An 18,880-nucleotide genomic window follows, 5' to 3' on the forward strand; every position below is an offset into this window, starting at 1 on the left:
CGGCATTCCATGCAACCTAACAATTTCCTTGAAGAACAAATCAGCTATGTATGATGCATCATTGGTTGTATAACATGCAATGAAGTGTGCCATTTTCGAGAACCTATCCACTACCACAAAAATTGAATCTCTCCCCCTCTTAGTCCTAGGTAATCCCAAAATGAAATCCATGGAAATGTCAGTCTAAGGTGCACTAGGAATGGGAAGGGGTGTGTATAAACCATGTGGTTGTTGCCTAGACTTTGCTTTCCTACACGCAATGCATCTATCACAAAGTCTCTCCACATCGCGTTTCATGCGTGGCCAAAAGAAGTGCTCTTGCAACACTCCTAGTGTTTTAGCTACTCTAAAGTGACCCATCAAACCGCCACTATGTGCTTCCCTAACAAGTAATTCACGCAAAGAGGATTGTGGAACACACAATTTATTTTTTTGAAACAGGAACCCGTCATGCAAGTAATATTCCCCACTCACCCCCATTGTACAAGTCTTGAATGCTTCCCCAAAGTCAGGGTCTAATGTATACAATTCCTTAATGTATTCAAATCCAAGCAATTTAGTGTCTAAAGTTGAAAGTAAAGCGTACCTGCGTGAAAGTGCATCGGCAACTATGTTTTCCTTACCTTGTTTGTATTTGATGACATATGGAAATGTCTCATTGAACTCCACCCATTTGGCATGGCACCGGCTCAACTTATGCTGTCCCTTTAAATGCTTCAAAGATTCATGATCCGTATGAATCACAAATTCTTTTGGCCAAAGGTAGTATTGCCAAGTTTCTAGAGTTGAACTAATGCATACAATTCTTTGTCATAAGTGGGATAGTTTAGGGTTGCCCTATTCAATTTCTCACTGAAGTATGCCACCGGTCGTCCGTCTTGCATGAAGACACCTCCAATACCTATTCCTGAAGCATCACACTCAATTTCAAACGTTTTAGTGAAGTTAGGTAAAACAAGTAATGGTTCATTAGTCAACTTTTTCTTGATTAGTTCGAATGCCTTTTCTTGTTCCTCTCCCTATTTAAACGGAACATTCTTCTTGATGACTTCGATTAAGGGCGCGGCTACTAAAGTCCCGAACAAAACGTCGGTAAAAAACTAACCAAACCATGGAAACTTCTTACCTGTCCAATGGAAGTAGGCGTTGGCCACTCTTGAATGGCCCTCACCTTTTCTTCGTCCACTTCAATCCCTTAAGCACTAACAGCAACGCCAAGAAACACAAGCTTATCCATGCAAAAGGTACACTTTTTAAGGTTAGCAAACAACTTTTCTTTCCTTAAAACTTCTAAAACAAGTTTCAAATGTTTAACATGATCATCCAAGTTTTTGCTATAAATGAGGATATCATCGAAGTAGACAACCACAAATTTTCCAATAAAAGCTCGCAAAACATGGTTCATTAATCTCATGAAAGTACTTGGTGCATTAGTTAGCCCAAAGGGCGTGACTAACCACTCATATAAACCATATTTTGCTTTAAAAGTGGTTTTCCATTCATCTCCTTCTTCAATCCTAATTTGATGATATCCACTTTTCATGTCAATTTTAGAGAAAATACAAGCTCCATGTAGTTCATCTAGCATATCATCTAAACGAGGAATAGGATGACGATACTTTACAGTGATATTGTTGATTGCTCGGTAATCAACGCACATTCTCCATGTCCCATCCTTCTTAGGCACTAGCAAAATTGGAACCGCACAAGGACTCACGCTCTCACGCATATACCCCTTATCCAACAACTCACATACTTACCTTTGAAGTTCCTTCGTCTCCTCGGGATTACTCCTATAGGCAGGTCGGTTTGGAATTGATGCACCGAGTATGAAGTCAATTTGATGTTTAATTCCCCGAATTGGAGGTAAACCCGGAGGCATCTCTTCGGGAATGACATCCTCGAACTCCTGCAAGAGAAAAGCAATGTTGCTCGGCAAAGAGCCGGCAAGGTCGTTAGTATTCAAAAGGGCCTCCTTGTACATGAGTACTATAAGGGGTTGGTGTGATAGTAAAGCTCTCTTAAGCTCACTTTTTGTAGCCATGAAATTGTAATTCTTTTCTCTCATCAAGGCTGTAACTCTCTTGTTTTCCCCCTCATGATCTCTTATGCTTTTGCCTCTCTCAACTTCTTTCCTCTCATTTTCTTTTCTCTCTTTTTCTTTCCTTTCTTTTTCAGTATCTTTCACTTTTTCCTCTCTCTTTTCCTTTGCCTTTTGCATCTTTAGTTGGTCTTCAAGAACATGTTTGGGAGTCAATGGGACAAGGGCTATGGGCTACCTTTTAATGGTAAAAGAATACCTATTGGTGAAGCCGTCATGTATGACTCGCCAATCGTATTGCCATGGCCTTCCCAATATGATGTGACATGCGTGCATTGGTACCACGTCACAAAGCACCTCATCCTCATACTTCCCAATGGAAAATGCCATCATCACCTGTTTCGTTACCTTGATTTCCCCACAATTATTCAACCATTGTAGCCGGTATGGCCGTGGATGTTTCAAGGTAGTTAGCGCTAATTTCTCCACTTATTCAGTGCTAGCCACATTTGTGCAACTCTCACCGTCAATGATAATGCTACAAACTTTCTTATTTACAAAGCACCGAGTATGAAACAAGTTTTCCCGTTAGTTGTTTTCTTCTTCCCTAATTTGCACACTAAGGACTCGCCTTGCCACCAATGCTTCTCCTTCCATAGCAATTTGTCCTTCATATGCATCTTCAAGAGGTGGCATATCATCTACCCCTTCTTCTTCTTCTTCCTCCGACTCAATCTCTCCTGGGGCGTTTAACACCATCACCCTTCTATTCGGACATTAGCTAGCTATGTGCCCCCTGCCTTGCCATTTAAAACACTTAATGTCACGGTTTCTATTAGTAGAGGACTCGAAATTACCTTGCCTTGTTGCAGCCACTGGTTTGGCATCCTTAGAGGGTTTGTTCTTAGGTCTTGGCATAGGAAACTCATCCCGTTTAAGGACTGGTTTCCATGAATTTGTGGCAGCCACATTCATTCCCCTCCTAGCCATGTTCTCGCCACTCTTGCCTTTTTCTCTTCTACTCATTATGTCTTCTTTAGTTCTTAATCAGACTCACAAACACTCAAGTTTTTCAAGTAACAATCAAGTTATTGGCAACCAAACAAACCAGTAAAATTAAAAGGCTCTGAAACTAACGAAAACAAGCAATTTTTGGCCCCAAAAATAGGGTCACCGGGATATGCCCAGGTGAAGATTGTAGAGCTCGAAAAGATCTTTAATTTGATATATTACAGGTTTAGTGACGATCTCTAGATCAAAAGTTATGGCTGTTCTAAGGCACAGTACTCCGAGTTCTTTTTTTTCTCAGATTTTTTTTATTTAATCGCAAAGTTTGGCCAATAAAAGATCCTATGTCGAATTTGATTGAACTCAGACTCCCTTATGAAGTTTTCTGCCAAAGGATAATAAGGAAGGAAAACCTAATTGAATTTCAACTAGGTTTAGGAAAAGCTTTATCCTAAATTCGGCCAAAGGATAGCAACAAAGGAAGGAAGGAAGGATTTAGAGGCTATATCTTAAATTCGGCCTCAAGAACACTATGAATTCTGACTTTTTGTTTTTTGAATATTTGCGGAAATCTCAAATCAAAACAAGAACAAAAGAAAGAAATCAAATTGAAAACCTAAGACTCTAGGAAAACGATTAAAGATAGTCAAACTTGCCTTGGAACCAAAGCTCTGATACCAACTGATATGAACCTCGCCAACGACGCGACGAGACCTAACACCACGCGCGGATCACAACCCCAAGATCTTCAAGACGCAAGATTGTTAAGCCTTAACTCGTTGTCTATCAAGACGCGAATCAATAACTACGAAGTTTGAAGAACGCCACACCAAGATTATCAAGAAACACCCGTTAATCTCAATGATAAGTCTGATTGTTTGAACGCCACAAGAATAATACTTGATAAGTTCAAACTCTTCTCAAGAACCAAGAAGCACAGATATGAGAAACCTCAATATCAATAATAATTCATTAATTAATTCAAAAACGAGTTTAGCACCCCTATTTATATAGGTTGCGATTTAAATCCTAAAGAAAAAAAAGACTAAAACGTTTAATTATCTAAAACTAAAGCCCAAACTCGGATTCTATTCCAAGTCCAACTCGGACCCTATACATTCCAAGGCCAATTCGGCCATAAAGCTTTTCCCCTAGGCCCAATCCGGCCAACCCCTTGTTAAGCTCTTTGCACTTTAACTTGAATCTTCTAGAACCTTAATCATTGTGATTAGGTTCTCTTCACTCGGATTTGGACTTGTATTGGGCCTCCATGTGTTTGCCGTACCACCAATTTGCTGAACCAGCCCGTTCAATGCTTCATTGAAGCGTTTGACTTTAAGCCTTGTCACCGGACCACTTGGTAAACTCAATGGATCTCTTGAATGTTTCGCCGCATGCTCTTGTGCTCCACCTATCGCATAAAATATAAATATATGCAATCAGCTATTGAGATGGATTTCACCGGGTCCAATGGAAAATATAAATTACAACCAAATCGAATAAATAAATAATTACAATAATTATTTTCTTCTGTTACATCAACAGGTCTTCGATTCTTAAATTCCTCATTCTTTGGCTTCGTTCTTCGTCTTCGGGTCGGATTCCACCTCCTTTGGAGCTTGAAACTCTTCCAAGTCCTTCGGCACGCAAAACAAGGGTTTAAAAACTCTCGGGCTCGATTGAAGTCCACTGGCAGTGTCTCCGCGCGCGCTGGCCGTGTGCTGGCACGCGCACTGGGTGGTCTAGGCGCGCACGTGGCTCTGTAGGCGCACGCCCAGGGCTGTCCTGGGCGCGCACAGAGCAGTATGTCAGGGGTAGTCTGGGCAGTTTTCTGGCTGGGTGTCCGAGGCTGCATAGGGCGATTTTTCGGTCTTCTTTTGACTCAAAATCAAAACCCTAATCTACCCAAACCCTAGAATTATAATAATTCTAATCCCGAATAAAATTACAAATAATTTAATTCGAATGAAGTTAATGCGATCCATAGAACCATATAATTAACAACCAAATCCACCATTCATACATTCATCAACATGAATTAAATATAAACATTCATAAATGTAAGTGTCTACCCATCACATACATACATAATTAAATATCACACATTTATTATATTAATTTTGATTATCACATAATCAGAGCATAAATTAATATCGTCTATAGACCGCTCTGATACCAATTGTTGGTTTTCGAATCGAATTCGGATGCGGAAGCATGAGGATAGCAGATCAAGTATAACAAAAATTTTCATAAAACATTTGAGATACTCTATAGATTATATTAATTTATGCATGAATAAATTAGTTACATTAATTTATTTATTAAGAACTCAATTAGTAATAATACATGGCGGCCAATTAGGATGATAACTTGAGTTCTTTGACCTCGAACAATCCTTGCTCCAAAGCCTTGTGTTTTGAAAACTAATATCTTCCACGTCAATTCTTAAAATCCACGAAGACGTATGTGTAGGCACACCTGAGACAAAACGGGTTAGAACAAATACTCGAATTTCCACAAACACCAACGCATGCACGGTGTGAAATTTTTAAAGAAAAAAATTTCCTTTTACTCTATAGAGAAATTCGGCCACCTTTTAAAAAAATAGGTCCAAAATTGTGTCTCACAATTTTCTATTATTTTCTTACTTATAGAGTATAAGTCAAACTTCTAGAAAGAATCTAATCTCTATCTCTAAGATAAAGCTTGTTAATTATCTCATATTTAAATTTGGAACAAAAGCTCCTCTTCTATTTTATCCATTATGGCCGGCCACTCTCTTAGGATCTTATCCCTGTGTGGCGCCAAATACAGATAGAGAAGGAAGAGAAAATTATCCTTTATCCTGTAATCCAATTTTGACTCAAAATTCAAATTTCAATTTAAGTCAAACTTAAATTAATTTGAATTATAAATTGAACACTTATCAAATAAGTTTAAAATGATAAATTTAAATTGTGTTCACACTGTGTGTTCACACTGCGCCTTGTGTTCACACTATGTGAACACCTTCACATAAGTGATCTAAAATTCAAATTCAAATTTAAATAATCACATTATTTAATGTATAATTAATTCTCAATTAATTATTTTTGAGTGTTTAATTTTAAAATTTCATAATTTTAAAATTCTCATTTTGCCCTTTATGTCATGTAGAATTACTAGGACGACGCGGGGACTAATAGACCTATAATCCCGAGCTCCAATAAAATTAATAATTAATTATAACACTTTAATTAATTAATTAATTCTATTAATGCCAATAGTTACTCTACTATAAACTTGGAATTGCACTCTCGAAATTATAGACATAAATTACTTCTAAAATGTGAAGTGTCCATTTGATATAGTCACTGCATATAGATCAATCCTCCATAAATAATTCATAATTAGAGCTAGATAGAATCCGTTAACCTCTCTAATTATATCTTCATTCTTAAGTACCGTTGATTCTCTAATGGATAGTGATTCATAAAACACATTCATGAACCGGATCATTCATGATTCTCTAATGAATAGTGTTACGAACTCTGGATTAAGATCATTCTATATATAACCATCGGTAGACTCAATTAGAATTTCTATACTTAACGAAAATTATTAAAAATTCATATTGTATTTGTGTTCCTGTTCCACATAATCTCATTATGCGTAATACATTCTTTCAATATCTCACCATATTAACAGTGTGAATAACACCGTTCTATTATTAATGGGAATGACATGTATTAGTAATGTTCTAATTAAAGATTCTGAACTTTAATTAAATTTATTACAACATCACTTTTTGATTATTATCCTTAAACATTATCCTCTCGCATATAACACTTATATACAATGTTTAAGGTCACATAAATAATCATAAAATTTTCATTGATATTCATAAAATATTCACAAATATATACACATAAAATGATGAATAAATTCTTTTATTAAATAAGTAATAAATATCCTATCACATCTCATGCTTTTAGAATACCATTCCTAACAATTTTCAATTCCATCCATCCTGGATTGGCGATTTTACCTTCTTATTCTCTCTCTGTCTACGGGCTCCATTCATAAATGCCAATGACACCTAAATGCCGATACCACGACTCTTCTGAGAGTTGGTTCAATGCTGTGGTTCCCTCTTTGGCAGCGATGGGAGAGCCGCTGCAACCCAGGCTGCAAAGAGGAAGGTACAGACGAAGAACATACCCGGGCATTCTTGAAATTTCAAGTTTTGTTTTTTTTTTTTTTTTTTTTTAAATCTGATATTTATTTCATCGTTGAAAAGGTACTGTTATTGACTAGAATTGAATCCCTGATGTGAAATCCGCCACAGCAAACAAAAATGCCAACTAGATTCTAGCTGGGGGGGAAAAAAAAAAAGGAGCTAACTGTGAAGCTATCTGGAAACGTGGGAGTAGGACAATTTCTTGAGAATGTGTTTTTTTCACTTTTTTTTTTTTTTAATATTATTGGACATATGATTTAGCGGAGCAGCAAGTTAAAATAACGGTCGAATTTCTTCTAAACGGGATTGACTTTACAAGTTACAACCTCTCAAGTTTGCCTTGGGGTGACAACAGTCTAAACAACCAACTCTCACCAATGAAAGAGATTATAACTCCGATCCTCGAGTGCTGCAGGTAGAAAGAGATAGGACTTGTTAATCATAATGCGACTGCAATTGCACATGAAAATCGAATTTTGTTTTGAAGTACCAAGGAAAGATAAGTATAGTTGCATACCTTTGTTTTTTCTCCAAAACTGACACATGCTCGGGTAGACAAAGGCGGAAAGAGGACATATGCAATGCAGATCCCTCGCTGGTTAAGGCAACATTCATGTTAATCATCATGGAAATGAATAAAAGAACAAGTCACTTGTCAAAATATATATATATATATATATATAACAAACCGGAAAGGATATGAGTTTACCAAGTTTACTGTAAGTGTTGTTAATATCAGTTTCATTTGCACGCATCAAGATCATCTAGCCCAGTTTGCTTCCCAAATTTTCTCAATGCAATCGCATATATAGTTTTCTTTTTGACTGACCTCTCATTAGCAACCATTTTGACGGCCTGTGTGCAAAATAAGAGGTGCCGACTGCAACGATTTAGCAACACTAACAATCCAGATAAAATCATACAAATAAATCCCATTAAAAAGCTGTCCTGATACTTACAAGAAAGAAGGAAATTCAACTATTCAAATAGAAGCCATTACCATAGAAAGACTATGCCCGTTGGCTATCAGATTGCTTAGTTCATTCTCAAGCTCAGATTCTGATGGAGTTTCGACTGTAGGATTTGTCTTCCCTTCAATTAATAAAGTAATCTCACCCTTTGGCTGATGACTTGAAAATGCTTCTTTTGCTTGGCCCAGAGTCCCCCGCCAAAACTAGTGAGACAACACCATGATCAAAATTCAATAATATGGATCAGGTCATAAGCAAGGAACATTATAAATTACAGCTATGAAAAAAATAATGCTAGGCTACACACACACACACACACACTTCATTTTGAACAAAGTCTCTTAATTGTATAATTGCATAAGAACAATAGCGAAAAGGAGAGATTTTACGAACAGAAGATTATGGCAAATTATATCTTAGATAATACAAGGTCAGACAACTGATGCAATTCCCAAATATCTGGTTCTTGGTCCTAGGTGATGAAGTTTAATCACCTCGTCTGTGTAAAGGTAAGATTTGGCTCAAGTTTATAATGCTTAAAAAGATATAGGGCAGCTACCAAATTAAAACGCAGTGACGTTTTACAATGTGGTCCAGATACTCTACTACCCAACAGAGCAAAACAACAATACCGGCAGAAAAACAAAAATGAAAACATATTGGCATACGACATGAGGACTGAGCTCTTTAAAGCCTACCTGTTCATGTAACTTTGTTATTTCACGAGCTATGACACATCGCCTGCAACAAAATTACAAAGCACAATCAAGAACTGATTCTAGGGAGAAAATTATTCACCATAACAACATCAGCTACTACACGTGCTTTCCATGCATATGGCCAAGTAAAAATGTCAGCTGCGGAAAGAAATATCACAACAATGAATTTACAGCGTAAGTGATCTGCACGATGCGTGTGGTGACATATTCTTTCTTGCTCTCTCCTTTCCCTCCATAAAAATGATTCAATGAATGTCGCAAACAAGGATGGGAATGGCTCTAACCCATCAAGATTAAAAAAAAAATGCAACATATTCATATGAAAAAAGAAGAAATCCAGTGAGAAGAATAAAATAAGGAAAATAAGGAAAGCAAAAGCAAATACCTTGAATCACCAAACAATTGAGAAGTCTCCTCAAGAAACTGACGAAGCTTGTGTGGAGGAACATAGAACACTTGTGTCGTCACCTCATTAGCAGAAACCATCAGCCTCTCTTTTCTAGAGCCAGCATGTTTGGGAAGAAATCCAACTGCAGAAGCGTATTCAAATTTAGGTTTCACAAGTAAGCCAACACCCATCAACCATAAGATTGACTCGAAAAGAAACTTACCAAACGTAAACTTGTCAGTGTCCAGTCCAGAGGCAGAAAGAGCGGCCACGAAAGCTGAGGGTCCAGGTATGGGAATAACAGGAATATTCTCATTAACGCATAACTTTGCCTGCATTTTAACAAGGTTTAATTCATTCCATAATACGACTAATCGGTATTTGCATTCGGAATCATCCCAAAAAGAAAAAAGGCTCACCAATTCAGTGCCAGGATCACTTATGCCTGGTGTCCCTGCATCGCTAATCAGAGCCACAATCTCGCCTTGCTTCAACCTCCTTAGCACGGTTTGTTCCCTTTGAGACTCATTGAACTTGTGATAGCTCAGCTGTAATTAATCAAAACAGAAAGTAGATTAAACTTGGACGAGATTAGAAAACACCAAATAAAAGATTGGAGAAGCTTACAAGGGGAGTTTTTATGTTGTAATGTTGTAGCAATTTTCCCGAATGTCTCGTGTCTTCTGACAGTATCACATGAGCTGATTTTAACACACGAATAGCCCTGCAATCGAGATATGAAACCTTTGTTGAAATTTCCCCTCACCAAAAAATAAATAAATAAATAAATCATTTTTTTCTTTTTAGCAAATACCGTAAAGTGATGTCTTCGAGGTTTCCAATTGGTGTTCCGACAAGGTATAATCCAGGTTCCAGAGGACCCTGCAACAAGAACCACGACATTAACGATTTAAGCACAATTGTTTCAGAAAATTTAGCGCAGTGGCCAAAAGCAAAGCGAGGAATTTGGAAGGAGGGTGAGAAGCAAATAAAGCCCTAAAATTGGAAGAGAAAATGTCAGCTTACACGCTTTTGGGATTCATCGGAGATAGAGTCGGCGAGTTCCGGCGAAAGTTGAGGACTCGAACAGAAGGAGAGGACGGCCACTTTGTAAGGGCACAAGGTAAGAGACAGTGGAGACGCGAAGGCCGTCGGAGAGTGGATTGAGTTTGGAATCCTACACCGCCGGAAAAGAGATGCCGCCACAGAAATCGCTGGAGAAGGAAGTCGTCGCGCCAACATTTGCACCCTTCACTCCTTGTGAACTGTGAAGCAGGGGAAGAAACAGCTTCAAAAATCAAATACGGATAATTTCTTCTCTCTGTGTTTTTTAGGTTTTTTTTTTTCGGTCTCTCTCTCTCTTTTCTAAGGGGGGGATTAATTTTAAATTTAAATACAAAATGGTATAAAATTTGTCCCCCGAATCCATCACAACTCAACAAAAGTTATCAATTTTATTAAGACTTCATTTATTTATTGCGTTTAAATTTATAATTTTAATTCTGTTATGATATTTTTTTCTCATAAAAAAATTTAAAATTTAAATATTAAAATAAAAAATTATTTATGTAAACGCATTAATTAAACGGATCATATATATTTAACTACGGATCACTTAGACTAGCTGATAAAAGATAACATAGGAGGACGATAATGACAATTGAGCTTGTGAGCGAAGGACAAGTCCATACTTACATTGCAGCAAGGAAGAATTTGTATTTTTAACATTTTTCTAAATTTTGAAGTTTACTTTGTTTAATTTTATTATATTATCTTTTATCAGGTAGTCACATGATTCACACGTAAATATTGGATTTATAAATTCTTCTCTACTTGTGACGTGTGTTAGAAAAACAAATTTGTGTGAGTAAGATTTTTTTAGCTCATTTAGAGGGTATTTTCAAATCATGATTTTTTATTTTACGCTTAAAATTTAAATTTTTTATGAGATAAAAATACTGTAACATATTCAATAATTTAAGTTTGAGTATATAAAACAAACGGACCCAAATTTATTTTTTATTTTGAGTTTAAGGTTGGGGATGGGAAAGGGGTTGACGGGTGGGCGGTAGTGGGGATTGGGTGAGGTGAGATAAGGGTTTAAAACTAAAACAAAGGGTAGAAAAACATTTAAAGTCCGTTTAGTTCGCTGATTCGAGTTTTTAATTTGAGTTGAGATGTGACTTTATGTGAAAGTTTTTTACTGTAGCAAAAAAGTTAGATGTGACTGTTTATGAGAGCTTTTTACTGTAACAAAACTCGAATTCTAAACTCAAATCAACGAAATGAACGGGACCTTAGATAACCCTTTTCGTATTCTGTGTCGTTGTCGTCATTTGTAAATTTTCTTGTCATTTTCTCACCTAATGTTGTTTTATTTTGTTTCATATTCATTGTCGTTTCTCACTCTTCGCTTTGTTGTCTTTTACCGGTTTAGTTTTTATTGTCGTTTATAGGTTAATGTCATTTTCAGGTCCTTACCGTTTCATTACGGGTGCGTTTGGAATTGGTTCCAAAACGTTTTTATTTTCTGTACGAAAATGAAAATGAAAACATTTTTAGTTTCATTTTTGAATTATTTCTAAAAATGCGTTTGGTAGTTTTATTTAGAGATTGATTTCAGTTTTAAAAAAAACTGAAACTGCGTTTGGTGGTTTAATTTTTGAAAACATGTAATAATATATTAAATAAATAATATTATTAAATATATTAAATAAATAATATATTAAATATATTAAATAAATAATATATTAAATATATTAAATAAATAATATATTAAATATATTAAATAAATAATATATTAAATATATTAAATAAATAATATTATTAAATATATTATATAAATAATATTATTAAATATATTAAATAATAATATATTAAATAAATATATTAAATAAACATATATAATACAAAAACGGTTTCAGAAAAGAGGGAAGAAAATGAAAAAGAAAAAAAAAAGTGAAATCCGTTTTTCAGAAAACAGAAAACGAAAACAAGAAAATGAAAACACCTTTTTTTTGTTTTCTGATTTCCACAAAAAGACAAAAACGTTTTTAGTTTTGTTTTTTAAAAAAAATTGCACCAAACACGTTTTTAACACCCGTTTTCATTTTTTTGTTTTGAAAACCGTGAAAAACGAAAACGAAAACGCAAACAAACGGGCCCTATGTGTCCTTCTCTCTTATCTTTTTTCTTGCTAACTATGATGTCATTTAGTTATTTTCCCCTCTTTTCCCTTAGTTTGATTTTTCTGAAATAACAATATTAAGTTAATAACAATAATCATACTAGTATTAATGAGTAACATCACTAGTTTTAGTTGATGGAATTTGTAAATAATTAGTCTGATTCCTAAAAAAATAGTTAATAATTTGAGCAAGATAAAATTATGTTAAAATTAATATTTCTCGACATTTCATAAGGGAAAGCAAGAGATCAACTTTGCTTGCATTTAAAACTTGGGAGAAAGAGGAAAATATGTCAAGACTTGAGATGAATTAAAATTAATAGGTTAATAGTTTATATAAGTTAATAAATAGGCTAAATTACTGTTTTAATCTATAACTAGTCTGGTTATAAATCATAACTTGACAAGTTATTGTCTATAATTGTCCATAACTTGTCTGCTATGAACCATAATTTGACAAGTTTATCCATAACTTATCTGGTTATGAATCATAACTTGACAAGTTATGGTCTATTAATTTCTATAACTAAAAATTGACCTATATACTTTCTTAAGCTTTTCATATTAGCATATTTTCTACTATTTTCCTTAAAACTTTTAGTCTCGGTCTGATTCACTGGTTTAAATTTTGTTGATTTAAATTTTTTTATTTGAATAGAAAAAATCAAACTATTTTGTTTAAATTGTAATTTAAATTAACGTATAAATGTACAGATAAAATTTTAATCTGATCAGAGAATAAAATTTGAATTAGATAAAATTTTAATCTAATCAGAGAATAAAATTTGAATTTGTGTTTGGCAGGCACCTTTTTACAGTTCAAAAATAGTTTAAACAGTTAAACTTAAAGGGAGCTAAACTCTTAGTTTAACAGTTTAATTTAGTTTAAAAAGAAAATATAATTCGGAATGTGTGCATACTAAACACGAATTCAAATTGTATTAATTGTTTAAACTGAGTTAAACTGAACTAAACTAGTAAAACAAACGGATGCTTAAATATGTCAAGGAAAAACAACAAAAATAAGAGTATCAAACATAGTAAAGGCTTCCTACTTTATGCAATCTGATTGGGAATGCGTATTTCCTTCAAAACATGATTCTCCAGGCAATACATCCAATAAAACAAGGCAGATTTCTTTTTTCCTTGTCCTTTTACCAAGGCTTCTGCTGTGGCGATTAATTTCCAGCCAACCCATATGAATAGCACTTCAATTCTTTTTTACACATAAATACATAGATAATTCTTAGAATGTTATTACATTTATACTTTATCATCATGGAACCACCATCTTGTCTCCTTTGGAGATCTGCCATTCCTACAATTCTTCACGTAGCGATCATTATCTGCCGGTCGTTGCTGCGGGAATCAGACGCATAATTGTCAACACATAAGTTGTTACAGAACAATAGCCATAAGTTCATAACAATATATATATATATATATATATATAATATTAAGCTGAAATTTAGCATATACTATAACCAGACCTTCGCAGTTGAACTTGATAACATGGACAGAATGCTGATGCAGATAGAACTTACAGTCATGGCTGGGGACCATGAATCATAAAGAATATCTGCAGAAAAAGGAAATAAATGTTTTGTTTTGTCTTTCTTTTCATCATACACACTGCTACAAAAGCTAGTTTAAAGAAGGAAAACAATAACAATACAAGTAAATCTGTTTTAGCATTATTTTGAAAACTTTGTATAGTACAGCATCTAACAACAAAATCGTTTCATCAGTGAGCCCGCTAGTTTATTAAAAATTATTACACCAGTTATCAGACGAAGATGTCAAAATAGGAACACACCACTATACCAGTTGTTAAACAGGATTTGTCCATGCCACTCATACATAAACCAAAGAGAGCATGATATACAGCCAATGAAGTGTTATTGCCCTAAATGTAAATACCAGATATCATCATCATCATCATCAACCTGGTGCTCATAATCTCATCAACAAGTCAAGACTACGTGTTCAATTCTTTATTATTTAATAGATCAAGACCTATAATGCATACAACTAGAAGGAGCAACAAGAGGCTGTTATTTAGGAGCCGATATCGATAACCACAGAGTTTATAGGTGAGCTGTAACTTTTTCTTCATAACTTTAGGATTCATCAGTTTGTTGCAAGCGTTATTTCAACTTGGAACAAGACTTGATAAACGTATCGACGAGTCACATAATAATTTAACTTCACAAGTTATTAATCTCATATGTAAACATCCAATTGATAAAATGAAAATAAAAGATCACCCAATTAAGCAAGGATCATAAGTTCGGCTCTCTACATGAAACCAAAAGAGAAAAACAGAAATAGAGTTAATGTCTTAACAGTTAATACTAGATACAAGTCAGTTATAAATAGAGAAAAATGAAGTTACAGAAAAAGGAAAAGTCAAAGCTAAGGGCGTAGATACCTAAACATATATGCCCATTGCTATAAATGTGGGGATGCAAAGGAGCAGGAGGCAGGAAAATCACCTTCCAATCAAAATACAGGAATGTCAAAGTCATATAATGTCACAACCATATAGATACAAAAAAACAAAAAAACAAAAACAAAATTTACACTTTTAAGATCAACTTTGAGCGTTATTTTTCCAATTACGACAAACTAACACCTTTTCAAATAAGCGACAATGCAAAAACAAAACTTTTTTTTCCCCTTCAAAAGGGTTTTCTCGGAATCCAAACAACCAGAAGAAAAAACCCAAATGGGAAACGATTATTCACCTGCGGTGCTTCCATTGGGTAATGCTCGGGAAAATCAACTTGAAGCTGATAAGTTTCATTGGCGTAGAGAGTCCCCGGGGCTCCGTTGACTTCAATTACCCATCTTTATAGAAAAGACGAAAAGCAATGATAAATACAAAATTATCCAGATAATTTTTCACACAAATATAAAATAAAATCAGAGGGGGGGGAAAAAAAAAAGAAAACCTCTGAAGATTATCAGTGACCTTGTGCTTAAAACCAGCAGGAGGATTAACCTGCCACTCGACCAGCTCTTTCTGGAGCCTATTAGTGGCGATCTTGCTTAAAGCCTAAATCAATCAGAAATTAACCGATAACGACAAAATTAGGGCTATACATACACAACCACATAAAAAAAAAAAAAATACATATATATATATATATATATATATAGAGAGAGAGAGAGAGAGAGATAAAGAAAGAAAGAAGAGAGAACAAAAAAATAAAAAAACCTTGCGGGAAGGAGCAGAAGAGCTGGTCATGGCTTCAAGGAGAGAAAGAGAGAGAATAAGAAGAATAAGGAGAAGACTCGGAAAGACGAGGGTGTTTCTATTTCTAGCACTGTATTTTCCTTTCCCCCCCTTTTTTTTTTCTTTGGGAATTGCGCAATCTCAGCTGAAATTAGAAAACTTGAGAAAATTGTGATTGGTCAAAATAAATAAATAATTTGAATTAAAAGAGAACGAACCGGATGCTCTCGACTTCTTTGATCGCGTCTTCAATTATCGCGTACAATGTGATATCATCCTAGGACCCCACGAACTGGACTTGGATCTCTAAGATTTTGCCACGTAACGATCGCATCGAGTATGACCACCGTTGAGCATTTTTTTTCTTTTTTTACGTTTTCCCCTGTTTTAGCTAGGGGTGTAAATCGGCCGGGTAGGGTAGGGTTGAGCCGAAAAATTGAGCCTACCCGACTAGTGCGGGTTGAGAAAATTTTGGGCCGCAACACTCTCTTAAGTCTACAAACCCGCAACCTTTCGGGTGACTTCGGGTAGGATCGGGTTACTCGGGTTGGTGAAAACTAATTTTAATCTATGACTTCATCAATTTTAATCTAAGAGGCTCTTATATGCAAATAAATGATAAAATACTATTGTAGTAAATGAGCAATAAATGATATATGCAAATATTATTGTAGTAAATAATTACACAACAAAATTGCGGCATAATAAAATATAAAGTCTAATAACTCATATCACAATATGCATAAAGCAAGAGTGATCTCAAGGACCACATTATCACTTTTTAGTCAATTAATCTGTGCTTGTTACATAAGAAATCATTATCAAACAGAACATGTTTTTCCTTCAATAGGGGGTCTAAATGCAAGGTGAACAATTAAAACACTCACTTTGAAATCAAATACTTCCAATATAAATAAAAAATGTCCTAATTCAACAACTATGGCATACAAGCATTTTTTACACAAATCGTGAATCCAAAACATAAATAAGTTAACAGTTTAAAAGCATAAAGTCCATAAACTTATGAAAGTAAGAATTTGAAGTGTTGAACATTGTTTTACCTACTTTGAACATGTTCGGCCGGGTAGGGTTACCTCGGGTTCATGTAACCCCACCCCGCGCCCCTACCCGCGCAGTGCGGGTTAGGTATAATTCAAACCGAAAATTAAATAAAAAATTAGAAACCCGTGATTTTTGGGTAGGGTCGGCTCGGCTCGGCCGGGTTCGTCGGGTTCGTGGTGATTTCTTACAGCCCTAGTTTTAGCTAGGATTTGGATCATGGGCGAAAATTTTTAGAATGAGATTTGTGTCATGATTTAAATTATAGTTTATAATTTATTATAATATTTTTTTTATAAAAAATACACACAAAATAAAAATGATTCTGAATTATAGTTCTGAATCCATGAATCAAACGTCATATTATTTAAAATATGAGGAGACAGCCGTTTAGAGTAGACACCACACTCATAATTTAAGAACTAGTAGATTAATTACCCAAAATAAAATTGTAATGTTGTTAGGACTTAGGAGTACTAATATATATGTTGGACTTTCCTTATATTTGAATTTTTCTTTATTTGTTCAATCTCGACCGTTCATGGTGGTGTGTGCTCAAACTAATATATGAAGGGTTTATTTGGAATAAAACCGTTCATGGTGGTGTATGCTCAAACTAATATGTGAAGGGTTTATTTAGAATAAAATTATAAAGAAAGGAAAAGTGTATATGGGAAAGGGAAAATGGTGCGGATATTAACACTCTTTTTTCTATTTTTCACACTTCTTTTTAATATTATTAAATTACTTATTAATAAAATTACTTTTAAAGACAACAATACTTTAAAGAAAATACTCATTACATACCCAACCATTAAAAACCGGTAGAATGAGAGAAATAACATATTTCTTAAAAAACGGTAGAATGAGAGAAATAACATATTTTTTAAAGTGTTTAGTAAATTATAATATATTATTTTAAAATAGGTAAATTATAGCATAATTTTATACTTTAAATTTTAAACATTATTAAAAAACTAAAAACACCCCTAAATTTTTTTTAACCTATCTCTTTCCTCCCATAAATCTCTATTTTTTTAAATAGTAAATTATAGCATATTTTTTAAAAGAGAGATTTTATATCATATTTTTTCTAAAATAAGAAGACTATGGCCAGCACCGGTGACCAGTAGTCGTTGACGGCGATTGGTGATCGGCGGTTGTCATCAGCGATCGACAATCCTCACCGGCGGCTGATAAATATCGTATTTACCTGTAAATACTATATTTATTGGCAAATATCGTATTTACCTGTAAATATCATATTTACCTATAAATATCATATTTATTGATAAATATCGTATTTACCTGTAAATATCATATTTATTGGTAAATACCGTATTTATCATTTTTTTAAAAAATCTGACGAATGGCTCCGACAATTGATAAATACCGCATTTACCAGTAAATATTATATTTACTGGTAAATATTATATTTACTATATTTTTTTGAAAATCTGACAAACAGCTCCGATAATTAGTAAATATCGTATTTATCGATAAATATTGTATTTATTAAAAAAATCTCAATTCTAACGACTGATAAATATCATATTTACTGATAAATTATTTATCAGTAATAATAATTTATTTAAAAATTTTACTACTACACTAACAACCACTAACTACTGTATTTATCAGTAAATATTATATTAATTAGTAAATACTATATTTATAAATACTATATTTACTATAATTAAACTTATTCAGTAATAAAATACAGTATTTATTATATTAAAATTAAAATATTTACTGATAAATACATATAGGCTAGATTCAAACTTAACTTTAGTAAAATATTAACGGTAAATATGGGATCAAGAATTAGATTAAAAAAATTATAAATAAAATCATTTCTTTACAAAAATTTATTCCAAAATTATTTTAATTACAAATCAGCCCTAAAATCTTCTCCCCGGCAGCCCGACGCCGCCGCCCAGATGCCTCCGACCACACCTCGCCGCCCAAACGCCGCTGGCCACATCTCGCCCAAAGAGAATCCCGATCTCCATACGCAGAACGGCTATGACGCCATATCCGATGAAGCAGA

At 34.3% G+C, this 18,880-nt stretch overlaps 2 protein-coding genes across 2 annotated transcripts; both read right to left on the minus strand.

Annotated features, from left to right (window-relative positions):
- Positions 1–7,312: 7,312 nt before the first annotated feature.
- LOC21404741 (ribosomal RNA small subunit methyltransferase I) lies at positions 7,313–10,688 on the minus strand. Its single transcript, XM_024174528.1, has 11 exons — positions 10,373–10,688; positions 10,161–10,228; positions 9,974–10,070; positions 9,766–9,894; positions 9,570–9,678; positions 9,344–9,488; positions 8,938–8,980; positions 8,269–8,442; positions 7,978–8,123; positions 7,786–7,863; positions 7,313–7,677 (listed from the first exon to the last, which is right to left on the minus strand). The coding sequence occupies exons 1-9, from the start codon at positions 10,586–10,588 to the stop codon at positions 8,010–8,012; spliced, it is 1,095 nt and encodes a 364-aa protein (XP_024030296.1). The 5' UTR covers positions 10,589–10,688; the 3' UTR covers positions 7,313–7,677; positions 7,786–7,863; positions 7,978–8,009.
- A 2,883-nt stretch (positions 10,689–13,571) lies between these two features.
- On the minus strand, positions 13,572–15,915 carry LOC21404742 (probable ubiquitin-conjugating enzyme E2 16). The gene is made up of 6 exons (XM_010111713.2): positions 15,754–15,915; positions 15,488–15,591; positions 15,281–15,383; positions 14,965–15,028; positions 14,024–14,112; positions 13,572–13,892 (listed from the first exon to the last, which is right to left on the minus strand). The coding sequence occupies exons 1-6, from the start codon at positions 15,781–15,783 to the stop codon at positions 13,797–13,799; spliced, it is 486 nt and encodes a 161-aa protein (XP_010110015.1). The 5' UTR covers positions 15,784–15,915; the 3' UTR covers positions 13,572–13,796.
- Between the last annotated feature and the right edge of the window lie 2,965 nt (positions 15,916–18,880).

This window comes from Morus notabilis, unplaced genomic scaffold, assembly GCF_000414095.1.
Source record: "Morus notabilis unplaced genomic scaffold, ASM41409v2 Scaffold535, whole genome shotgun sequence".
NCBI lineage: Eukaryota > Viridiplantae > Streptophyta > Magnoliopsida > Rosales > Moraceae > Morus > Morus notabilis.

Excerpts from the sequence above, each read along its gene's own strand:
- LOC21404742 (XM_010111713.2), bottom strand. The coding sequence starts at position 15,783 with ATGACCAGCTCTTCTGCTCCTTCCCGCAAG. Across the intron at positions 15,592-15,753 it reads CTTCTGCTCCTTCCCGCAAG|GCTTTAAGCAAGATCGCCAC; the intron begins GTTTTTTTATTT and ends TGATTGATTTAG. Across the intron at positions 14,113-14,964 it reads CAATGGGCATATATGTTTAG|ATATTCTTTATGATTCATGG; the intron begins GTATCTACGCCC and ends CTTTTTCTGCAG.
- LOC21404741 (XM_024174528.1), bottom strand. The coding sequence starts at position 10,588 with ATGTTGGCGCGACGACTTCCTTCTCCAGCGATTTCTGTGGCGGCATCT. Across the intron at positions 10,071-10,160 it reads CTCGAAGACATCACTTTACG|GGCTATTCGTGTGTTAAAAT; the intron begins GTATTTGCTAAA and ends TCTCGATTGCAG. Across the intron at positions 8,443-8,937 it reads TAACAAAGTTACATGAACAG|TTTTGGCGGGGGACTCTGGG; the intron begins GTAGGCTTTAAA and ends TTGTCTCACTAG.